General features: G+C 41.6%; 2 protein-coding genes across 2 annotated transcripts in view; one reads left to right on the top strand and one right to left on the bottom strand.

The window, feature by feature from the left end:
* Positions 1-568: 568 nt before the first annotated feature.
* LOC135072989 (probable ATP-dependent RNA helicase DDX28) lies at positions 569-3,624 on the bottom strand. Its single transcript, XM_063966990.1, has 5 exons — positions 3,008-3,624; positions 2,621-2,892; positions 2,164-2,336; positions 1,556-1,832; positions 569-880 (listed from the first exon to the last, which is right to left on the bottom strand). Exons 1-5 carry the CDS (start codon positions 3,516-3,518, stop codon positions 614-616), a joined length of 1,500 nt encoding a protein of 499 aa, XP_063823060.1. The 5' UTR covers positions 3,519-3,624; the 3' UTR covers positions 569-613.
* Positions 3,625-4,105: 481 nt separating this feature from the next.
* Positions 4,106-25,921, top strand: part of LOC135072837 (histone acetyltransferase KAT7) — a 38,071-nt gene continuing 16,255 nt past the window's right edge. The window contains exons 1-14 of the mRNA XM_063966877.1: positions 4,106-4,293; positions 4,627-5,418; positions 5,550-5,707; positions 12,175-12,308; positions 14,696-14,889; positions 15,056-15,193; positions 15,367-15,504; positions 15,556-15,822; positions 15,867-16,133; positions 16,178-16,285; positions 16,452-16,589; positions 17,048-17,250; positions 18,068-18,245; positions 21,915-22,109. Of these exons, the coding sequence (XP_063822947.1) occupies positions 4,279-4,293; positions 4,627-5,418; positions 5,550-5,707; positions 12,175-12,308; positions 14,696-14,889; positions 15,056-15,193; positions 15,367-15,504; positions 15,556-15,822; positions 15,867-16,133; positions 16,178-16,285; positions 16,452-16,589; positions 17,048-17,250; positions 18,068-18,245; positions 21,915-22,109 (2,925 nt within the window). The 5' untranslated portion in view covers positions 4,106-4,278. The remainder of the gene's footprint in view (positions 4,294-4,626; positions 5,419-5,549; positions 5,708-12,174; positions 12,309-14,695; positions 14,890-15,055; positions 15,194-15,366; positions 15,505-15,555; positions 15,823-15,866; positions 16,134-16,177; positions 16,286-16,451; positions 16,590-17,047; positions 17,251-18,067; positions 18,246-21,914; positions 22,110-25,921) is intronic.

Below are 25,921 nucleotides of genomic sequence, written 5' to 3'. Positions count from 1 at the left end.
AAATGTTAGCTATAACTAATAATTACAATTTTATTTTAGTGCCTATTAGAAATAAATCTGGCACTTTATTTTTAGAACGAATTATATTCTAGTCTTACCCTTGAATCTAAGAGTGGTCCTAGAGAAGTGTTCATATTTTATATTTGTAAAAAGCAAACTCTATGGTGAACTAGACGATTTCTTGGTTTAGAATCTATTTGTGTGAATATGTATTAAAATTTTAAAGTGTATGCAAAATATTTGTTTTATTCAAACCAATAGACAAATTCCTAATAATATAAATCATGTTTATTTGCATTGGCATTGTATGCGGTTGTACCAAATAAAATTGGCCAGTGTAGGTATTTCTATGGAGCCGTATTTTTGAGCTAAAAGAATTTCAATTTGATACAATATCGCTCAACAAGTAAGTGATTTTACCTGACTGCTCCAGAAAGATTTGTAGAATTTGTTTCTCCAAATTCTAATTGGAATCCAATAGCTTCAAAAATTATAAAACTATGTACCTGAAACTAATGCAAAGACGTAGGTAGTAAAAGCTAATCGGCTAATCAAATAAAACAGCATATTTGTAACATCAGTCTATTTCATCTAACATAAACTGTACACTAACCTACGCCACGTTCCTGATTGCACCAGAATCGACCATCTTCACTATCCTATCTTCAATTATCCTTTTTATGTTAGCGTTCACGCTTGGCAGTTCACTGTGCTTCCTCACAGAGGCCTCGATTTTCTGGACTTGCTGCACTTCTCTTGGCCAAGCAATGAAATTCGTGACGTGGCAGTTTTGGGAGGAGCCGATGCGACCGGTGCGCCCGCAGCGATGGATGTAGTCGGCAGTGTATAGTGGGAAATCGTAGTTGATTATGTGTTGAACCTGTAAAATTAAATTAAAATACATTTTGAAAGAGCTAGTTCAATGACCACAGCAAATATTTATGACCAACATTTGGGATGTATAAATAAAAACAAAAGGCATGATTATTAATGATTACCTACCTATTGTCTTAGCTTAGTAGATGAATCGTTAAACTTTTGATCAAAAATGAGTCTCATTCTCAAAATGGTTTTCATTTAAGATTCGTCACAAACATATTTTTAAAAACTTGAAAAATTAAATAATCTTATGATCATAAGAAATGGATTGGGAACATGACCATGAATGCCTTTATGTACCAATAGGCTAGATGACAAAATTTCAATTATTTGTCCATCAGACAGATAATTAGAAAATATATTACTCATATTTTTAATTTTCTTTCATAATTTAATAATAACAGTGCTACATTGAGTTGAAATGGCGCATTACGTCACGCTTGAGTAGATTTTATACTCAAAAGTGACGGCACGCAACATTTCAACTCAATATAATACTGTAATTATTTGAAAAAAAAAAAAAAAAAATGTGTCCAAATTTTTTTTATTATCTGTCTGACGGACTAAACAGAATTTCAATTTCATTACCCAGACATCATCCCTATTATATGGCATAAATAAATTCATTATCTAATTATACATATTGATATATCAACATGTTGATATTAGTACTTACACGAGTAGTATCCAATCCACGCGATGCTATATCTGTACAAGACAGCACATTAACTTTGCCACTCTTGAACAGATCAAACTTCCCCATTTTCAAAGCAACGGCCATCTGTCCGTTTATATTGATGCATTCAATGTTATTCTCGTTAAGGAACATCGACACGAAGTCGCAAGTGGACGTTTGGTTGGAGAATATCATCACTGGGTGCTTCATATTCATGTCTGCCTGGACTAACTTCAAGAGCTCAGCTGGTTTATGGGCTTTGCCAAGCCGGAGGAACCTTAAATAATATAGATTTTTTTTTAATACTAGCAGGAGAAGTGACAGAAGTTTTTTTTTTATTGATTCGGCATTTTAAAGCATTTGAATAGTTCAAAACATACATTACAAGCTTATGACAGGGTGACTGCCTTCAATATTTATTTAGACCTATCACAAACTCCTCCTGTAGTAGATTTGGAGTTTAGATTCATATTTGAGTTACATTTTATAACTGTTCCTTAAGACAGATTTTCTAGAGCAAACTTCACCAGATTATAATATCCATTTTAGTTTCTATTACAACTTTAACATAATCATAAACAGAGTCATATAATTACATGAATACATACTTTTGAGGCACATGTGGCAATATTCTATGTACGTTAGAGGTGGTCACAGTTTTTAAAGATTCAGGATCAACGAATGAGTTGACTGTTGCTGGTAATTCATGAGGCATCGTGGCACTCACAAAGGTCACTTGGCAACCCACTGGAGGCGTCTGGATTTCCACTTTGTGACGTATCTGAAAGAAAGAGTTTCATGAACTAAAGAGAACAATATACGGGAAAATGTTACTTTAACTTGTTCAGTTGAAGGAAACTTTAGTCAAATAAGTGACAATGTGACATACAGATGGAGTTGATGCATGCATGAAAGTGTTATTAATTTCATAATGAAATACAGTCAGAATAAAGGTTATTATTATTTTAACTTGTTATAATGTGACAGACAGACATTACACTGGTTTAACTATTAGTTAAGTCAGTTATATTGTGTTGATTACAAAGTAGAAAAAACTAGACTCACAGAAAACTTCTTCATCAAGTTTGATACTTTTCCAATAAAGCTATCATCAAGCAAAGAATCCGCTTCATCCAGAACCACATGGTGGACATTGTGTAACTTAAAAATACCAGTCGTAACCAGCTTGCTGTACGCTCCTAGGGTTGTGACAAGTATATCACAGTATTCTATTGGGGGATCCAGCATCTTCTGCTTGGTTTTACCGCCAACAAGTGTGGTTACATTTAGATTCAAGCTCTGAGCTATGTTCTGGGCGACCTCCCCAATCTGTGTTGCTGTGGAAGTAAGATTGATCATAATTTTAAAATTTTTGTTGTAATTGCATTGATAATGGACCAAACAAGCAAAAAAATTGTAAAGTAAATAGATTCACTATAGTTACATGCATACCTAGTTCTCTATTTGGAGTAATAACAACTGCTAACGGACTGTTAAACTCCTCATCTATGTTTGGTTTCCACTGTAGTATGTGCTGGAAAATTGGGAGCAAATACGCCAGCGTCTTGCCACATCCCGTCTCAGCCGTGACTACAGTGTTATTGCCTTTTAAAATCGACGGTATTGCTTTAGTCTGAATCTCCGTAGGCAACGAAATTCCTTGACTAGTCATAACCTCAATCAACTCATTCGACACGCCAATTTCCTCAAAACTTTTCTTGTACACCTCTTTTTCTACCTTCTTGTTTGCATCACCATATATCACAAAGTAGTCTCCCTTAGACTTAGCGTGGAGCCAGCCCTTAGAAGCCAGTTTGACTCCCTCAAACTTTTTATAAGTTTGGCCCTCATAGTGATTGAATTCGGGACGTTTACACGATATTATCGGTAGTTTCTTCTTGGCCTGCTGAGCACTATAATAGCGGCAATATGATGATAGAATTATTTGTCGTAATTTTGACATTATTGCACATAATTTAAATTAATTTCAGGATCCAATCGTGTTTGTAGACAGCAACATAACCTAAAATATTTTGACACCAAGAACTCGCTGTCATTATATTATTTCAGTCGGTCCGTTTTGCAAACATACACATAGTACAAAATCATTGTTGAAATTAATTTAATGTAATAAAAGTTTAAATAAGCTCTCTAATTGGTTCCGAATGAAAAAGTATTTTTGTTTATTTACAACTGGATGGATTAGAATTATAAAAGTTTTTTTTTTAGTTCTTTTACCTTTTCGGTGTATTTATATGCTAAAATCGGAACTTGGGGCCAAATAGATCAATCACGGAGGCGTTTGGCCGAGAATACCATTGTTAGCGCTAGTAAGAAAATTAATGGCGTCCTTTTAGCGGTATAGGGTTATAAGTGCTATCACTGCTAAAAAAAATGTAAAGGATAACGTCACTTTTGAAGTTAGCAAACATGTCTGTCCTCGCCTAAAACATGCTAAAGTTTTTCGTTCGCCATTTTGCTGACAAATTCTATTTTCAGCCAAACGCTCCCAATCACTTGTCACTCACTCACTACTACTGTCAGATTTTGGTTGACTTGGTGGACTGGGAATTTAGTTTTTACGGGTTTATTTTCGATAGTTATTGATTTATAACTGAAATTATAGATAATCAGGCTGTGTATTTAATTGATTAGTTTGTGTGTACAATACTATACTACTGATCAGTGTTTTAGTGTACTTAAGTTTTTTACTAGCACTCAAAATGACGAACCTGAATGTAAGTAACTTGTTTTTTATTTAATTTGAACTCTCGTAACCCCAAACCATTAGCAGAAGTGTAAACTTAATCTTATAAAATTTATCTCTGAACACTTAACACAAAACAATGGCAATAATCACATTGTTCATTGATGCCATAATGACCTCCTAATTATTGATTGGATTTCTCCAATTAACAACTTAATGATATGATTTTGTTTGTAAAAAGATGTTTAACTTTAAAAGCAATTGCTGTGAAGCAATATTGATTGATTGACGAATTAAGGCCCATGCCTTGCTTAAAAAATGATTATTATTTTTAATTTCTTCATGTTGTAATGTAACGTTTCAGATTAACAGTAGCAGTGACAGCAGCTCTGGATCTTCTTCCGATTCAAGCAGCAGTGGAAGCTCTTCCACGAGCTCCGGTTCAGGGTCCTCCAGTTCAGATTCAGAATCTTCCGTGTCCGACACACCACAGGTCAACTCTATCCAAGCCCAACCCCCTAAGTCCCCCACAAAACCAGAGGAAAACAAAGAAGAACCAAAACAAAGAAGACCGTCCAAAACAAACAGAATATCTTCTTCGAGCGATGACGAAATTCCAAAAATAGAAAGCCCCAAAAATCAAACACCAAAAAGACGGAGCTCTACTAAAGCGAAAGCTGCAAGTGTCCTGGCTAAAAAGCCTTTATCTGGTGGAGCTAAAACTCCGAAGCCAGCTTCGAAAACTGCAAAACCAACTCCTAAATCTGACCAGAAGAAAAAAAGCATATTTTCACCGGTCAACAGTTCAGAATCTGAAACTGAGAGCAAATCGTCCAAAAGTCCAAAGGGGTCCCCTGGTTCTAAAAAAGGATCTAGGAAGTCTAGTGATGAAAAGAATTCTTCTTCTTCTGTTACACCTGACAATGATGATTCAAATGGAAAAGATAATGTAAAGCGTAGGAGTACTAATAAACCAAGTGGGCCCCCTCCGAAGAAAGCGGTTGAAGATAAAAGTGCATCGTCATGTTCGTCAAGTCAATCATCGATTGAGTCCGTGTCTTCTGATAGTGAAAGTGAACCGGCACCCAAAAAAGTAGAACCACCACCTCCACTGAAAACTGGAAAAACTAAACCACCTTTAGGCAATTCTAACAAAGTATGTAAATATTAAAACCTTAGGTTTAAATACATACCATATAATATATAAATTATATGCAATTTTTACTTTAATATTGGTGTAACAATAATGCACATTACAAACTTAATAATGTTTTTATCAACTTGCAGCAAGAAACTGTTGGAAAAATTGTCGATCCAAAGGATGCCACGATGCCTCGAAAATTCACCAGATCATTATCAGCTAGAGTTTCCAGACTGGCCACTATATCCAGGCCTACTCACACTGACACGGATTCAGAAGCTGATGACAAAAGTCATGAAAAAAGGTAAGTAACTTATTTATTTTTCACACAGTCATCAGAGGGCCTAGTGTGTTTTTTTTAACGCGCTCAAAAAATTACATTATATGTATGACGGATTGTACAGCGCCCCTAGCGGGAAACTTTCGAAAACTAAAATTGTCATAAATTTTAATGTAAATTCACTCTTAGCCCACAGATCATAAAGTCGCTACTGCAGGAAGTTAACCTTTTCTTATTTATCAGAGGCAAATAGAGGATTAAGGCCTCGTGTAAAAGTGCTTTCTAAAAGCCTATTTGCAAAAATAAATGAACTTTATGAATTTTATTTTATTTTAAAACTCGCGCAGGCGCCGCGTATCTGTAGAAAAAAACAATGAGCAGCGCATGCGTGTGACGGGTTTAGGTTATTTCCTACAATAGGAAGACGAGTTTAAGAGGCCCTGATGTTCGCATATTTCTCCCTTGTCGCTTCTTTTCTGATGAACTGATATAGTTATGCATTGCATTTATTACATTGTTTTTTTTTTTTTATGTTTCTGCTTCATGGCAATCTGTTTTTCAACAATAAGCCACTTCTTTGGTTGATTCCTCAGATTATGTTTTCTTCGAGAGCCATACTTGTGTGAAAATTCATTTCACACGACTCTCTTGATGTCAGGTGGTAAACCTTTTATGTAGGCTCGGTATGTCATTTCTCTTTAGCCGGGTATGCTGAAGAGCGCCTTCGCCACTCAGAGCGTGCGCTAGTTTGTTAACATGGGCATTCAGCTTCTCCTGGTAATTCAGGCTGTGTATTACATTGTAACACCTTTTTTAACCGCCCTCTGCAAACAAGAGGCTATTGAGTGGTGGAAGTCTACACCGGGACAAAAACACTCAAAAGCACTCATTCAGGGATATAGCAATAAAGTAACTAAGGAACTGCTAAAGTTCAAAAGATACAAAGCCTGTGCAAAGTTTTTTTTTTTCCTGTGGCAACACTACCGCTAACAGCTGATTTGAACTTGTCCCAATTTATTTACTGATTTTTATTTAATTTAATATCATAAAAGGTCTCTAAACTCATCACTGTTACTGTTTTATGTAATTATAAGTGAAATAACGTTTAAATCTGTGTATTGCATTGTGTTTATGGTGCAAATTGTGCAAATACTTAGGACCGATTTGACAGTGCAATTACGAAAATATTACGTTGGATTTTGTTAACATTGTTCTATCTTTCGAAACAGGTACCTATTTGTTTTATATTTACAACAGTAGTGCATATTTTAGAAACGAAATACTATTATTGTGACCTTATACTGTCACCCGCGTAAGAGGTTATATTTACCTACATTTTTGTCAACCTCCAATTATTGATCAATTGATCCTTTGGCATTTACATTTTAATACTTTATTATTTACCAAAAGAAACAATGCTTACACGTAAAGCCTTTGCTCGCCGGGAGGAGTCCCAACTCCAACTGGCTTTGAGAGATTTGAAGGCAGCCAAAGACTTGATTGAGCAATTAAATAGGGAAAGAGAGGACAATGAGAGGGAGCTGATGGATGTGTGGGATAAAAACAAGCATTTAAAGAAAGAGATGGCTGAGCTGCACACCAACTATGAGACAATTGTAGAGGAACGGAATAGGCTACAATTAATCATTGACGGGTTTGGTGAGTGCAATGAAGAGTACGTACACAACCTCAGACGTATGACCATCATGAAACAAGACCTTTATGATGCTCACAGCCATATCGAATTAATGGAAGCTGAAAGAGAAGCCTGCACAGCCACCAAAACCCAAATCATGTTTGACGAGTTAGTCGGTAGTGCGCCCAGCCTGACCCAAACTGCATCTGACAAACAATTAATTACCATAGACCTAACTTGTGATAATACTTTAAACAATACTCCTGTATGTGGTAAGATTGTCAGATGCAGTAAAAATAAATTTAAAAAGTATGTAAAAATTAGTAATTATATTAAAAAAACAAATAAGTTGATTAAAAAACAAAAATGCTTATACAACAAAGTAAACTATATAAATGAGAGACAGCGTCTAAAGAATGAGCTTGACATATGTTCCACAATGTTAGAGAATAGTGTACTGAAATATGAACATGATGTCGAAAACCTAGAATATAAATTATGTAATCTTAAGAAATCTTTGAACACAATGTCTGAACGGTATCAATGTACAAAAAAAGAGTGTGATGAACATTTCCAGGCTTTGAAAAAATTTATATCTAATTGCAACTGTCAAAATTCTATCCTATTGGATGAATCTTGTACAGATAGTTTTCAGTCTGGTTGTGAGTCACCACCTACTCTAAACACCCTAAACAAAGACTACTGTCCTAGGATATCACACACATTTACCAGCGGCTCCCCAACTAAAAATATTGAAAAAACCAACATAGTAATGTTCAGTGATGAGTTAGGCAAAAATATGGGCCAACTTATTAATAGTTACTTGGGACAAAGTGTAATCAACCACTGTTTACCGGGTGCTTCCTATTTACAAATTATGAGAAAAATAACAAATTATTCGTTCTCAATAAATACCACATTAGTAATTTTAATAGGAAATAGGGGCAATGTAGGCAAAAAAGACCTACTAAATATTTTTGATAGCTTATGTTTACTTAATGTAGATAAAATAATTTTGTTCACATTCCCCTACAGTAGAAGCTTGCCACAGGAGGAAAATAATTTAAGATATAAATTGAATTTGACATTGAATACACTGACATATAATCAATGCAAATTCCATGTAATTGACATTAACAATTATTTAAAAAATAAATGTTTATTGACAATAGATAAATATAATTATCTAAATAAATATTGTAAAAGACGAATAGCGAATTCGCTATCATATTTTATTAAATATTTAGCCATTAATTTGGCTAGCCAAACTGCTTTTATTGAGCAGAACATGGATGTTCGACCCTTGGAATCTGTTCCAAATCATAATTTAAATTACATCGTAAGACAATAGAGGATAACTCTGGCATACAAAATTCGGGTACAAAGAAATTTAACGGTTTTAATTTAGTGCATCAAAATGTACAAGGCTTCTCCGGCAAAGACTTGGAAATTGAGTTATTTATCCAAGAATTGAATATTCATGTCTTATGTTTAACGGAACATTGGCTCAGGCAATATGAACTAATGCTGAGCATTAATAATTATAAGCTTATTAGTTCATTCACTAGAGAGTTAGCTATTCGTGGAGGGTCACTAATATTAATCAATGATAAATTAAAATGTAAAGAGCGTAAAGATATTGTATCTCTCTCTGTCGAGCGAACTATTGAGCTGTCATGTGCAGAACTGGACGACTATGTTATTGTATGTGTATATAGACCCCCATCTAGTAACTATGAATTATTTGAAACCACAATGGAAGAGGTACTTAGAAGAGTGTGTAATAGTTCAAAGAAAGTAGTTGTATGTGGAGACTTTAATATTAATATAATAGAAGATTCCTCTCTTTCAATACGGTTTTTAAATTTATTCAAATCTTTTAACTTGTTAAATCTTTTCTCTGAACCAACTAGGGTGACTCCAACATCAGCTACTTGCTTAGACAATATATTCTGTAACTGCTTAGTGCTAGAGAAATCAATAATAAATTTTGTTAATTCTGATCATTGCGGTCAAATAGTGTCATTTCAACACCATTTTGTGCCATCGAGCAAGGAAATAGAATATAGACCAGTCACTGCATCCCAGAAAGACAAATTTAAATCTCAAATATCTAATAAGGTCCCACTTTTGCATTATTTTAACTGTAGTATAAATATTTTATATGAGCAATTATTTGAATTAATTAAAAATGAGTTCAATAAAACTTTTCCTAAGAAAACAATTATTATTAAAAACAATAAAACTAAATTCAGTGACTGGGCTACAGTAGGTATTTATATTAGTAGGAAAAAAATGTTTGAATTATATGGTAGAAAAGCCTATAGTAGCGACCCGGACTTTATAGAATATGTAAAAAAATACTCAAAAGTTTTTAAACAAGTTTGTACCATGGCAAAATCTATTTACATACGTGACAAAATTAAAAACTCTGGCAACAAAATTAAAGCTACTTGGAATTGTATTAATAAAGAAACTTGTAGAATTATATCTCGGGATGACACATTCGCATTAAAAATTGATAATAAGTATATTAAATGCAATGATAAGGTAGCAAACGCATTCGAAGGTTACTTCTCAAATGTACCAATCATAACAACAAGCAGTCTTAATTCATGTTCATATCAGGCAATGTCTCTTCTCGAGGGTTGTGTTGATGTTTGCAATAGCCCATTAAAATTTAGACAAATAGACCCCATAGTTATTATAAAAACTTTCAAAGAACTAAATATAAAAAAGACAGAGGATATATGGGGCATATCAACAGACATAATAAAACCCATCATTCCTCTTATAGCTCCCCATTTAGCTCATATCTTTAATGAATGTATTAACGAAGGTCAGTTCCCTACCCTGATGAAACATAGTAAAATCATACCATTATTTAAAGCAGGAGACAAAAGTGACCCATCCAACTTTAGACCTATATCGATACTACCTGCGCTCAGTAAAATATTTGAAAAAATTATTTTCAATCAACTACTGTCTCATTTTAACTTAAATAAACTGTTTCATGAAAAACAATATGGGTTCACAAAAGGGAAAAGTACGACCGATGCAGGGGTTGCTCTTATCAAACACATTTTCGATGCTTGGCAGGAGAAAAAGGATGCTATTGGTGTATTTTGTGACTTATCGAAGGCGTTTGACTGTGTTGATCATCAAACTCTGTTATTTAAGCTAGAACATTATGGCGTATCAGGCAAGGCCTTAAGCCTATTACACTCTTACCTCTCAGACAGATTACAAAAAGTAAATATTCACGGAACTAACTCTTCGGGCGCCCCCCTAAAAATGGGAGTGCCCCAAGGCTCAATACTGGGACCATTGCTCTTTCTGATTTATATAAATGATCTACCTTTTTATTCAAAGGACCTTTGTGAGATAGTATTATTTGCTGATGACACTTCTTTAATTTTTAAAACTGACAGGCGTCAGGAAATATTTGACGACGTGAATAATGCTCTTTCCAAAGTATTAGACTGGTTTACAACTAATAATTTGCTATTAAACGCAAAAAAAACTAAATGTTTAAAATTCACTATGCCTAATGTCAAACAAGTTAATACTAATATTACAGTAAATAATGAACGCATTGAACTGATAAACTCTACTGTCTTTCTAGGTATTACCCTAGACTGTAAATTACAATGGGGCCCCCATATTGCTGCCTTGGCGGGAAGACTTAGTTCAGCTGCCTTTGCGGTGAGAAAGATCAGAAACTTGACTGATGTTGAAACAGCAAGGCTTGTATATTTTAGTTATTTTCATAGTATTATGTCTTATGGTCTTTTACTGTGGGGCTCAGCAGCAGACATAGAATCAATTTTCATTTTACAGAAAAGAGCTGTTCGGGCAATATACGGTCTTAAACCACGTGACTCGCTTAGAGAAGTTTTTAAAGAAATCAATATATTGACTGTGGCTTCGCAATACATATTTGATAACATTATGTATGTCCGTAAACATATACATTTATTTACTAAGAAAAGTGACGTCCACTCATTTAACACGAGACATAAGAATAAACTTGCTGTTCCATCATTTAGGTTGCATAAGATAGGTAATTCATTCTTGGGGAAATGTATTACCATATTTAACAAAATACCACACAACCTTGTCGAATTGCCAATAAACAAATTTAAGATACATATAAAAAATACCCTTATGTCCAAAGGGTACTACAAGGTTCGAGACTATATTGATGACAAGGATGCGTGGTCAGTTCAGTCTGCACATATTTGATGTACTTAAATTTGACTATTCTTACCGTTAGATAATTCCTGGCAATAAGTGGTGACTGAGTTTGTTCCGGCGTTTCTTCTCAGCACTTGCCATATGTTTGTCTCGAAGCGCTGGTAGGGCCCAAAAGATAAGGAGACATGTAAAGTGCCCCATAAGGGCTACCTTTTCTTTTTTTATTATTTTCTATTGACGTTCATAAGTGCCACTTGTGGTCTAAACTGAATAAATATTTTTTGATTTTGATTTTGATTTTGTGCAGTGACTAGAATACTGACCGGCCACTGCAAACTAAACAAACATAAATCGAACATGAACATGACCGAGGAAACTCTGTGCAGATTCTGCCATACAGAAGAAGAAACGGCCATGCATGTTCTTTGCTCATGCTTCCCGCTTATGAGCAAAAGAAGTATCCATCTCGGGCGACACATCATGCACCCGGATGAGATAGCAGATATCACGCTCCAAAGAATCTGGAAATTTATAGACTCAACGGGACTAAGCAGTGAACTTTAAAGACAAGGGCTGCCACAATAGATCAAACCTGGTCGAGTTGGCGCAAATAAAGGCCCAAAAACCAATAATAATAATAACACCTTTTTTATTCCAGTTACATGAAAGACATCAAAAAGATCCTCAAAGGTCGCCTACCTGCAGTCCAGTCGCCTATCAGACCACTGCCTCCACCAGAGCCATCAGAGAGACGGTGTCCTGTCAGAGGCTGCGACTCCAGTGGCCACCTTGGTATGTACTTAAATACAATGCTTGTAGAGCAGTGGTTCCTAACCTGGGGGTAATTACCCCCGCAGGGGTAAACGGAAATTCTAGAGGGGTAACACGGGATGGCACGAAAAAGTATTAAAATAGCAATAAACAAAATAAAGTACGGTATAGGCCGCGCCAAACTTATTTAGCAAAAAATTGCTTGGTGGGGGTAAATTTGGCCGTCGTAAAATGTATCGTATGCCTTCGGTTACAGAGTACATTTTACGATCCAATGGGCAAATGGCAATGCCAGATTTTGTATGGAAGGTGGCGTCTTTTTTTTTTTCGCGCGGCCATCGACCAAACTTTGTTTTTTGATTACAAAATAGTGTAATAAACCAAACTTACTATGACATGTATACCTCTAAACTCAGTCTGAACTGAATTACGAGCATTAGAAGTTTGATGATTTACATACTAGATTTGCTTTTTGCGCGCAAGTTTTGTAAGAAATTGCAACAAAATATTGCGATATTTTCTTATTGCGCTGATTCTACTCCACACTGATGTCTGGAGCCTTTAATGGATGGTATTGTTTGTTTACACATACAATGTCACTATTTTGTTGCAATTTCTTACAAAACTTACGCGCAAAAAGCAAATCTAGTATGTAAATCATCAAACTTCTAATGCTCGTAACTCAGTTCAGACTGAGTTTAGAGGTATACATGTCATAGTAAGTTTGGTTTATTACACTATTTTGTATCCAAAAAACATGGATTGGTCGATGGCCGCGCGAAAAAAAAAGACGCCAATTTCCGGCATTGTCTTTTACTCCCACCACGAAATTCTTAGATTCTGTAGAGCCGCAGGAGACCGCCGGCGGTCTCGCGGTGGCGTGCCGCGGCCTCGCAATGAACTACTTTAAAGCTTAGCTAGGGGTAAACTCAGTGGCGGGGCAAGACCTAAATTTGATGTGGGCAAGACAGATTTCGCGAGGCCTTGTTCTGTGGCGACCTGAAGACGGATTTTATAAAAAAAAAACGGGTCAACGGTCTATTCATTGACAGTTTCTGATTTCTTGATTCAGTGCTTATTTTTAAAGGAATATTGCGCCAAAGAATAATGTTCGTCACTTAAAACCGTGTTGTTGCTTAATTTTGTGTCTGATTATGGCTGAATTTGTTTGGAAATAAATATATTTTTTTAACTACATTGTTTAGCTATCAAGAATTTATATTTAATAGTCAATGTTTGCATTTATTGTCGTATTGTGATATTGTCATCTCCACCTTGTATACATTTTTTTCAAAATTTTTGATGCGCGAGGCCCCTTGTTCCGCGAGGCCGTAGGCGGTGGCCCACGTCGCCTACGCCTTACGCCGCCACTGGGTAAACTCAATTCTCATACTTGTTCACAGGGGTAGTGACATTGAAAAGGTTAGGAACCACTGTTGTAGAGTTTAAAAAAAGTTTCTTTTTATAATTTGTCTAAAATATAGCCATGATATCATTCATAATCATCATCATTATGTGTTTTCATCAACCTTTAGCATAGGCGCAGATCATGCACCGACTTTTAGTTGGCTGATAGTTGGGCCCTATTTCAATTTGTATGAAGAATCGGCAGACACCAAATCGGTGTAACAGCACGACTCAACTATAGGCCAACTAAAAGTCGGTGGTCTGCGCTTAGGCTTATGCATTTACTTGTAATGAGGAAAGTTTTAGTATTAAAAACTCCTATCTAACCCTATTCTGCTGTAGCAACTTTTGTTTTCGATTAGAAGACGCGTGCGCGGCTTAAATTCTTTATAGTTCGAAGTTGACTGCGCACTGCTGGGCGCAGAAACTAAAGTCTGGTCGCGGAGCACGTAGAATTTTGTCCAATGACCCCAAGCTACCTATCCTTATCGCTCGCGCGTAATTATACTGTCGCGACTGTGCGACCGGCGGCAGCAGTGAGTGTGCGAGCGCGACAGCAATATAATTACGCGCCAGCGATAAGGACGGATCTCCTCATTTCTGATTCGATCACGCAGGGAAACTCCGAGCATAGCCCGCTCCATCGCCCTTTGGGTGACCTTGAGCCTTCTTATGAGGCCCATAGTAAGCGACCACGTCTCAGATCCGTATACCATCACTGGCAACACGCATTGGTCAAATACTTTCGATTTGAGACACTGCGGTATTTCGGACGTGAGTATATGGCGAAGCTTCCCGAACGCTGCCCATCCGAGTTGGATTCGACGATTGACATCTTTTTCGAAGTTGGACCTACCTAACTGGACTGTTTGTCCCAGGTATACATAATATCCCAGGTATATATAATAATAAGGACGGGTAGCTTGGGGTCATTGGACAAAATTCTACGTGCTCTGGGACCAGACTATAGTTATATTAATCCTTATTCCTCTTCCACTAAGGTGGCAAATCGAACCGCCACTTCACGTGGGACGCGTGCCCTGTCTACCACAACGTGACGGGCGCGTGGTGCGTGGCGGCGAGCGAGGAGCGCGCGGCCGCTTCCAGCACCAGGCGGCGCGCGCTGCAGACGCTGCAGCAGCGGCCCCGGACCATGCCCACCATCGAGCAGCGCGCCTACCAGCTCAAGGTCAAGGTGGGTCGCTACAGCCACGCCACGTGACACGTGACGCGGGCGAGGAGCGCGCGGCCGCTTCCAGCACCAGGCGGCGCGCGCTGCAGACGCTGCAGCAGCGGCCCCGGACCATGCCCACCATCGAGCAGCGCGCCTACCAGCTCAAGGTCAAGGTGGGTCGCTACAGCCACGCCACGTGACACGTGACGCGGGCGAGGAGCGCGCGGCCGCTTCCAGCACCAGGCGGCGCGCGCTGCAGACGCTGCAGCAGCGGCCCCGGACCATGCCCACCATCGAGCAGCGCGCCTACCAGCTCAAGGTCAAGGTGGGTCGCTACAGCCACGCCACGTGACACGTGACACGTGACGCGGGCGAGGAGCGCGCGGCCGCTTCCAGCACCAGGCGGCGCGCGCTGCAGACGCTGCAGCAGCGGCCCCGGACCATGCCCACCATCGAGCAGCGCGCCTACCAGCTCAAGGTCAAGGTGGGTCGCTACAGCCACGCCACGTGACACGTGACGCGGGCGAGGAGCGCGCGGCCGCTTCCAGCACCAGGCGGCGCGCGCTGCAGACGCTGCAGCAGCGGCCCCGGACCATGCCCACCATCGAGCAGCGCGCCTACCAGCTCAAGGTCAAGGTGGGTCGCTACAGCCACGCCACGTGACACGTGACACGTGACGCGGGCGAGGAGCGCGCGGCCGCTTCCAGCACCAGGCGGCGCGCGCTGCAGACGCTGCAGCAGCGGCCCCGGACCATGCCCACCATCGAGCAGCGCGCCTACCAGCTCAAGGTCAAGGTGGGTCGCTACAGCCACGCCACGTGCCACGTGACACGTGACGCGGGCGAGGAGCGCGCGGCCGCTTCCAGCACCAGGCGGCGCGCGCTGCAGACGCTGCAGCAGCGGCCCCGGACCATGCCCACCATCGAGCAGCGCGCCTACCAGCTCAAGGTCAAGGTGGGTCGCTACAGCCACGCCACGTGACACGTGACGCGGGCGAGGAGCGCGCGGCCGCTTCCAGCACCAGGCGGCGCGCGCTGCAGACGCTGCAGCAGCGGCCCCGGAGCATGCCCACCATCGAGCAGCGCGCCTACCAGCTCAAGGTCAAGGTGGGTCGCTACAGCCACGCCACGTGCCACGTGACACGTGACGCGGGCGAGGAGCGCGCGGCCGCTTCCAGCACCAGGCGGCGCGCGCTGCAGACGCTGCAGCAGCGGCCCCGGACCATGCCCACCATCGAGCAGCGCGCCTACCAGCTCAAGGTCAAGGTGGGTCGCTACAGCCACGCCACGTGACACGTGACGCGGGCGAGGAGCGCGCGGCCGCTTCCAGCACCAGGCGGCGCGCGCTGCAGACGCTGCAGCAGCGGCCCCGGACCATGCCCACCATCGAGCAGCGCGCCTACCAGCTCAAGGTCAAGGTGGGTCGCTACAGCCACGCCACGTGACACGTGACGCGGGCGAGGAGCGCGCGGCCGCTTCCAGCACCAGGCGGCGCGCGCTGCAGACGCTGCAGCAGCGGCCCCGGACCATGCCCACCATCGAGCAGCGCGCCTACCAGCTCAAGGTCAAGGTGGGTCGCTACAGCCACGCCACGTGACACGTGACGCGGGCGAGGAGCGCGCGGCAGCTTCCAGCACCAGGCGGCGCGCGCTGCAGACGCTGCAGCAGCGGCCCCGGACCATGCCCACCATCGAGCAGCGCGCCTACCAGCTCAAGGTCAAGGTGGGTCGCTACAGCCACGCCACGTGACACGTGACTGCTATACCACCACGTGGCAAGTGTAACTTGGCAAGAAACTGACGTCTCTAAGCTCCAGTGGTCATATGATAGTCAACGATCTGCTGCAATATTATTCATTACTCTTTTATAATAATTTATTTAGTCAGCAATGTAGGTACTTTAGTTATGAATGCTACTTTAGTTATGAATGCTTGACTTGTATATGAACATAAAACCCAAACTCAAAAGCCATAAAAATTCCTTGTCTATAGTCTGGTCTGTGAGCACGTAGAATTTTGTCCAATGACCCCAAGCTACCCATCCTTATCGCTCGCAGTGAGTGTGCGAGCGCGACAGCAACATAATTACGCACGAGCGATAAGGATGGGTAGCTTGGGGTCATGGACAAAATTCTACGTGCTCACGGACCGGGCTTTAATACTTTATTTCCTTTCACCCAGGACATGCGTTCCAAATGGAAAGGAAGTCAAGAACTCCGCGAGAAGTTATCCATTACTTGCGAAGAAACGACAGAAGAGAGAGAACCGATCCTGGATGGTTTCGCCCCGGACTACGATCTGAGGCTGTTCAGGGAAGCGCAGGCGTTGGCAGCCATCAAGATAGAGGAAGAACTTGGGGATATATCGACGGATAGAGGGACCAGGTGAGTCTAAACCTGGCCAAGTGCGAGTTAACTTCGCATAAATAACTTGAAAAAATCGAACTCCCTAAGGTGGGAATCGACCCCAGGGCCTTTCGCTTGCCGGGCGACTGCACTTCCATCTGAGCTACTTATGCCCGTTTTCACCATCAATCCCTAATTTTTAAGTGACCTCTATCTATGAAAAGAAAATTTGTTTGTTCTGTTAAGTGGTACCATAAGGGTCCCTTAAAAATTAGGGATTGATGGTGAAACCGGGCATTAGACTCTGGGTTCGCCCGCGTGGAATTTTATCTGTCACATAAAAACTATCGCGCGCGTCCCTGTTTCAAAAACCGGGATAAAAACTATCCTATGACCTTTCCCGGGACGCAAACTATCTCTATGCCAAATTTCATCAAAATCGGTTCAGTGGTTTAGTTGTGAAAGCGAGACAGACAGACAAAGTTACTTTCGCATTTATAATATTAGTATCTTAGACTAGTTTGAGATGCAACTCTTAACGCAAAAAAATGTAATAACGAAGATGTGTATACTTTTATTGGCTATTCCTAAAGTGAACACATATTGATGGGTTAATGTGGATTTATAACCTATTCTTGTACTGTATACAATGTGATGGCCATATAAATGTATAGTCTGGTCCGTGAGCACGTAGAATTTTGTCCAATGACCCCAAGCAATATAATTACGTGCGAGCGATAAGGATGGGTAGCTAGGGGTCATTGGACAAAATCCTACGTGCTCACGGACCGGGCTTTAGTCCATTTTCGTCCCACAAACGCAGTAATAACGACATGTATCCCTTTGTTCGTTCCAGATTCGTAGTGATGGGCAAATACATGATGGAAGTGTGGTACCAGTCTCCCTACCCGGGTGACGCGCCTCGCGTGCCACGGCTCTTCGTCTGCGAGTACTGTCTCAACCACCACACCTCCGCCACCGGCGCCCAGCGACACAAGGCCAAGTGCGTGTGGCGCCACCCGCCCGGCGACGAGGTAACACAATATCACTCTTATTACCTTTACATCAGGTGCAGACTGGCGCTGACGCACCACTCCACCGCCGGCACAAGGCCTAGTTGTGGCGCATCCCGCCCGGCAACGAGGTAACACACTTGCATGCAAATATCACTCTTACTACCTCTACATAAGGTGCAGACTAGCGCTGACGCACCACTTCTACGTAAGCCAACATCGCCCCTATCACCAGGCCTGTTCATCTCCGCGACTTTACATCGAAAACAAAACACGCACGATGGCCCACCTACAGGATACTATTCGACAAGGCCTCACATACGAGCGAACATTGACTCACGCACGCGTTCACACCTCCGCCACTCGCATGCAAATATCACTCTTACTACCTCTACATAAGGTGCAGACTAGCGCTGACGCACCACTTCTACGTAAGCCAACATCGCCCCTATCACACCTGAATAAGGCTGTCTAGCTTGCGAGCCTCAACCATCACACCTCCGCCACTCGCATGCAAATATCACTCTTACTACCTCCACATAAGGTGCAGACGAGCGCTGACACATCACTTCACCTCCGGCACAAGGCCAGGTTCTGTTCTCCGGCGGCGAGGCAAGCAAACATCGCCCCTATCACACCCGCACAAGGTCCAGTATAGCTTGCGAGCCTCAACTCCACACCTCCGCCACCGGCGCGCAGCGACACAAGGCCAAGTGCGTGTGGCGCCACCCGCCCGGCGACGAGGTAAGCAAACATCGCCCCTATCCAGGGATCCAAAAAATCATGATTTATTTATTTTAATCAAAAAAATCAGATTTTTAAAAATAACACATTTTTTTTTAATTTATTTGATTTTTTCGATTTTTATTACGTTTTGCGATCATTTCTTTAGTTTTTCTTACGGAAAACATTTTTATTTACGTAGAATTGATGTATAGAGCTGGCAACACCACCAAAAAAAATAAATTGTGTGGTTATCCATAAAATCGCAAACATGTTTGTACGGAAAAAATATTTTTTTCTGATTCTCTATTCAAAACATCAATTTCATACATGAACACCTATTATTAACATTGTTTTCGAACATTACAGTTGATTAATATAAACTCCCAGCCTTTCATTAATTCCATTTTCGGCCGTTGATTTAAATCAGTGATATTTATTTAAAAAATCATGCAATATAAATCGTGATTTAAATCAACTTGATTTAAATCATGCAACCCTGCCCCTATCACACCTGCACAAGGTCCAGTGGCATAATTTTAACAGTCAAGATCTTGCTGACGTTCAGAAGTAGTCCCATTGAAATACAGTTCTAAACTCGTGTTCACAAGGGTCATTTTCGATGGAACGATTACTCGATAGGATCGCAACTCAGTGTTTTGTTGCCGTTGAAGTTTTGTTACGTGAATAAGGCTACAGTATAGCTTGCGAGCCTTAACCATCACACCTCCGCTACCGGCCAAGTGCGTGTGGCGCCACCCGCCCGGCGACGAAGTAAGCATATACTCGCATGCAAATATCGCTCTTATTACGTCCACATAAGGTGCAGACTAGCGCTTTACTTCACCTTCGGCAAAGACCATGTTGTGTACCCCGGCGACGCGGTACGCTATAATCGCCCATATCACACCTGAATAAGGTCTAGTCTGGCTTGCGAGCCTCAACCACCACACCTCCGCTACCGGCGCCCAGCGACACAAGGCCAAGTGCGTGTGGCGCCACCCGCCCGGCGACGAGGTAAGCCAACGTTGGCCCTATCACACCCGCACAAGGTCCAGTATAGCTTGCGAGCCTCAACCACCACACCTGCATGCAAATATCGCTCTTATTACGTCCACATAAGGTGCAGACTAGCGCTGACGCCCCACTTCACCTCCGGCACAAGGCCTAGTTGTGGCCCATCCCGCCCGGCGACGAGGTAACACAATATCACTCTTACTACCTCTACATAAGGTGCAGACTAGCGCTGACACACCACTTCACCGCCAGCACAAGGCCAAGTGCGTGTGGCGCCACCCGCCCGGCGACGAGGTAACACACTATCACTCTTATTACCTCTACATAAGGTGCAGACTAGCGCTGACACACCACTTCACCGCCAGCACAAGGCCAAGTGCGTGTGGCGCCACCCGCCCGGCGACGAGGTAACACAATATCACTCTTATTACCTCTACATAAGGTGCAGACTAGCGCTGACACACCACTTCACCGCCAGCACAAGGCCAAGTGCGTGTGGCGCCACCCGCCCGGCGACGAGGTAACACACTTGCATGCAAATATCACTCTTCTTACCTCGACATAAGGTGCAGACTAGCGCTGACGCACCACTTCTACGTAAGCCAACATCGCCCCTATCACCAGGCCTGTTCATCTCCGCGAGTTTACATCGAAAACAAAACACGCACGATGGCCCACCTACAGAATACTATTCGACAAGGCCTCACATACGAGCGAACATTGACTCACGCACGCGTTCACACCTCCGCCACTCGCCTGCAAATATCACTCTTATTGCCTCTACATAAGGTGCAGACTAGCGCTGACGCACCACTTCTACGTAAGCCAACATCGCCCCTATCACACCTGAATAAGGCTGTCTAGCTTGCGAGCCTCAACCATCACACCTCCGCCACTCGCATGCAAATATCGCTCTTATTACTTTTACGTAAGGTGCAGACTAGCGCTGACGCACCACTTCTACGTAAGCCAACATCGCCCCTATCACACCTGAATAAGACTGTCTAGCTTGCGAGGCTCAATCATCACACCTCCGCTACTCGCATGCAAATGTCACTCTTATTACCTCTACATAAGGTGCAGACTTGCGCTGACGCATCACTTCACCTCCGGCACAAGGCCAAGTTGTGTACCCCGGCGATGAGGTAAGCAAACATCGCCCCTATCACACCCGTACAAGGTCCAGTATAGCTTGCGAGCCTCAACCACCACACCTCCGCCACTCGCATGCAAATATCGCCCTTATTATATCTACGTAAGGTGCAGACTAGGGCTGACGCACCAATAAACTGCTAACGGCGCGCAGCAGCTCTTGCAAGCTATGATAGATAAATAATATTGGACATTATACACAGCACCACCCAAACAAGGAAAAGCTTGAGCAATACAAAGGATCAAACATATTTTTTACATCTTTTTACAAAAACATACACACAGGAAATGAAAGTCGTTCCATTTCATCATCAGGCAATCGATTTTTTCAGTTAAAAAAAGGAATAAAATGCTTTTACACAAAAAATTATTTAAATATCAATTTTATAATGACACGCACCGCGTAAAAATTGAGTGAGAGAGATAACAATATCGATGGTCAGCGCACGGCGGGAAACCGCGCGCAATGTTATCAAATCAAATCATATATTTTGCGAAAATGGGTTTACATCAGTAGGTTTTACAATTTTTCAAGTAGGTATCTCCATCTTCCACCTTTAAAAATGCAAAATGATTACTGTAATTGTCATTTACATTCATTAACAAAATGTAATTCACATTTTATAATAACTAATGTCAGACAACTCAGGGTCAATAATTACATTAATGTCAATTCAAAAATAATAAAATAAAAATATTAAAATTACATAATGTCAACTACATTAAAAAGTTACTTTGAGAAATGTGTGCTTTACAATAGTTTGAGATGATAAAACAATCAATATAATTTGCCCACAGGTGTACAGGAAAGACGAGCTGAGCGTGTGGCAAGTCGACGGCCGCAAGCACAAACAGTACTGCCAGCAGCTCTGCCTTCTGGCCAAGTTCTTTCTCGACCACAAGACATTATACTATGACGTGGAACCTTTTCTCTTCTACGTAATGACCAATGCTGATGACGAGGGATCGCACGTCGTTGGATACTTTAGCAAGGTCAGTGACTAGTGTGGCAACCCTGAAGCAATTTCTCTTTTACACAAGATCAGTGTCAACCCTGAAGTCAGTGGCGCTGCCTTCTGGCCAAGTTCTTTCTCGACCACAAGACATTATACTATGACGTGGAACCGTTCCTCTTCTACGTGATGACCAATGCTGATGACGAGGGATCGCACGTCGTTGGATACTTTAGCAAGGTCAGTGACTAGTGTGGCAACCCTGAAGCAATTTCTCTTTTACACAAGATCAGTGTCAACCCTGAAGTCAGTGGCGCTGCCTTCTGGCCAAGTTCTTTCTTGACCACAAGACATTATACTATGACGTGGAGCCGTTCCTCTTCTACGTGATGACCAATGCGGATGACGAGGGATCGCACGTCGTCGGATACTTTAGCAAGGTCAGTGGGAATCCTGAAGCCAGTAGCTCGTTTTCTAGGCAAGTTAATTCTTAAAACTGCGAAATACTGTACTCCGACTGGGAGCTATTCCTCTTCTACGTGATGACGAATGCCTATGATGAGGGATCGCACGTCGTCGGATACTTTAGCAAGGTCAGTGACTAGTGTGGCAACTCTGAAGCAATTCTCTTTTACACAAGGTCAGTGTCAACCCTGAAGTCAGTAGCTCTACTTTCTGGCGAAGTTCTTTCTCGACCACAAGACATTATACTACGACGTGGAGCCGTTCCTCTTCTACGTGATGACCAATGCTGATGACGAGGGATCGCACGTCGTTGGATACTTTAGCAAGGTCAGTGACTAGTGTGGCAACCCTGAAGCAATTTCTCTTTTACGCAAGATCAGTGGCAACACTGGCAACCCTTACGCCAGTAGTCTTGCTCCTAGGCTATTTCTTTATCGACCACAAGGCGCTATACTACGACGTGGAGCCTTTCCTCTTCCACCTTCGAGGGATCGCACGTCTTAGGATACTTTACAGTAACTGGCAACCCTGAAGCTCCTTATTAGATCAATGCGGATGACATAAAAACGTCAACCCTAGGTACGTGTAATGATGAATGGCTTAAATCCATTCCAAACCATAGATTGTCAATTTAAACTATTACGCGTTATTATATTGCTGTCGCGACTGTGCGCCCGCAGTTAGTGTGCGAGCGCAACAGCAACATAATTACGCGCGAGCGATAAGGTTGGGTAGCTTGGGGTCATTGGACAAAATTCTACGTGCTCAGAGACCGGGCTTTAGGTGTCAAAGCGTGTGTAACTTTTTTGTGGTAACGCCCTCCATGTTCCGTCGCTCTCACTTGTTTGACAGTTATAAATTCAGAGGTTCTGAATTGGCAAACCCATAAAGCAACGCACCAGATGCTACATATCGTCACAATGCAACGCTAGGTGGCGCTATATTGGCGTTCACTTGCTAAACTGCAGTTTTTCCGGATATTCCCTAACACATATAAATCGTTACGAATCTATAAAACAAAGGACAATGGGCAAAATGGTACCCGGCTCCAATAGATATGTGTCTAGTATCATTTGAAAGGTCTTACCAAGATGAACAACTTTTACTATGACCACCAGCCTCAGATCTGGTTGTGTACGAAGATATACATACTTTTAGCAGAATGGTACCCGGCTCCAATAGTTATGTTTGTAGTGTCATTTGAAAGGTCTTACCAAGACGAACAACATTTACTATGGCCACCAGCCTCAGATCTGGTTGCGTTCGAAGATAAAGATACTTTTTGTGTAACCTAAGTATCATACAGTATGGAAGGCAGACGCGCTCGGGGCAGGGCACCGATGAGATGGTCGGACGCGGTGAGGCAAACGGTGGGCGGGAGTTTGTATCGTGCGGTCCACACAGCTTATGACCGCAGTCTGTGGAGGAACACTATCTGTGGTCGCGATCCTCATCAGTGAGGGACCGAGGAAGAAGAAGAAGAAGTATCATACGTGTCCATCGTATGGTACTTAGGTTATGCCAGGCAGGAAGGGTTTACTGATCCAGCATGCTTCCTTAACTCTATAATTATTGATGGGGATAATAATTGTGAAATAAATATTTTTATTTAAAGTAGTACTACCCCCTTATTAATAAAAAGTTACACCTAGGAAGAACCTTGGATTAAAATGACATTTCCATACCAAATGACAATTTAAGCCAGAGTTCAACTAGGGTGTAACTTTTATTAATAAAGGGGTTAAACTTTTATTACTTGTTAAGGGTTTTATTATGGGTTGCTAAAGCGAATAAACCCACAAGACCCAATAAGTCCACCCACAAGATGGACCGACGACCTCATAAAGGTAGCGGGAAGGCGCTAGATGCAGGCCGCCACCAACCGGCCATTGTGGAAATCATTGGGGGAGGCCTATGTTCAACTGGACGTCCTATGGCTAAAATGATCATGATGATGATGATGAAAGCGAATAAAGGGCTAATAGCTTGGGTAGTTCATCGTAGGTATAATCCTTTCCTTTTCAATGCTTCTTTTAGTTATATTAATAGATTGTAGTCATAATACATACTCGTATACATGGATGATTGTGTTATACTTTCATTATAATACTTAGTGGAATTACTGCTTTCAAAACGTGAATTAGAACTGGCCCCATAGCAGACATTTTCCTACATCTAAAGGCCTTTTAAAATATATATTGGTTATGGCTATTGGAGCGGGTACCACTTTCCATACATTTGTGCCCATCATCCTTTGACACTTTAATATTTTATTTTGCTATGATATACGGAGGCTGTGTAAAAATCCATTGTGTAATGTGTTTTACGCTTCACGTTATGCTTTATTCCCGGCCAAACGCCTCTCACGTGGCTGAATCACATCCCGACAGGGCGTGGAATATTTTTATCAACAGACATTTTAAGTACCTATTTGTTTTACAAACTAGTAGTCTGTGTTTTACCTATAATTCGCCTGACAGTTGGTGACAATTACATTTAAGCTGGACCATAGATAAAATACACTTGCGGGACAGTCCTTCCCAAAAAAAAAAACATTATAAACTTAGGTACCTGTCGGGTTTCTGAAATCTCATTACAGATTAAGCTAAGTAAAAAACTCCAAGAACAATTTTTTCCCCCAGTCAATTAGGCCTTGTCAAAAGAATAATAAATTAATGAATTAATCTTCCCATGATAGGTATTTTCAAATTTAAATTCTGTCCTCTCCCTGAGTTGACTTAATATTTTTTGATTCGTCAGTTTTGTGTTGTGCAACAATTAGTTAGTCGATCATAACAACCCATTCCATCATCATTTAATTCATTTACAATTCATACTTGCTACCTTAAAAATCAATCCTAAACCATTCATTAACAACCCCTATTACGGTAAAACCCCATGCCCAACCTTAAAATTTGCAAAAGCCGTCGCTTACTCGTTACGCTACAACTTACGGCGGTGTACTCCCATTCAGGGGGCGCGTCAGCTGAGGGGTCAATAACCCCGCCGACACCCACCCCTTTCCCTCCTCACCCCCCACCTCCACGACCTACGTCTGGAGTTCAATTTTTCCAAAATATTTAATGGAATTTCTGAAGACGCTCGAAATAACAGCATTAGTCCATTAGTTGGTATTGTTTCAAAGTTGGATTCAGGCTTTTAGACTTGAGCTTAGTCTTTGCATTGCACCGATAGGATCTATTGAATTTTAATGCCAGTCTTTGTATTTAGATAGGTTTGATAGTAAATAATTCTCAGACGTATCAGCTACGAGTAAACCTTTTATCTGACTGCATAAAAGAATACGTACAAACAAAGAATATTAATTTCTCTATTTCTTGATATTATTGATCGATGAAGATTTTTTTAATTATGAATGGCTTTCTT

Source organism: Ostrinia nubilalis, chromosome 6 (genome assembly GCF_963855985.1).
Source record: "Ostrinia nubilalis chromosome 6, ilOstNubi1.1, whole genome shotgun sequence".
NCBI lineage: Eukaryota > Metazoa > Arthropoda > Insecta > Lepidoptera > Crambidae > Ostrinia > Ostrinia nubilalis.
The sequence above is the reverse complement of the archived record's forward strand: the minus strand, read 5'-3'. Positions and strand labels throughout refer to the sequence as shown.

Excerpts from the sequence above, each read along its gene's own strand:
- LOC135072989 (XM_063966990.1), bottom strand. The coding sequence starts at position 3,518 with ATGTCAAAATTACGACAAATAATTCTATCATCATATTGCCGCTATTAT. Across the intron at positions 2,893-3,007 it reads TACTCCAAATAGAGAACTAG|CAACACAGATTGGGGAGGTC; the intron begins GTATGCATGTAA and ends TTACTTCCACAG. Across the intron at positions 881-1,555 it reads GTGGATTGGATACTACTCGT|GTTCAACACATAATCAACTA; the intron begins GTAAGTACTAAT and ends TTAATTTTACAG.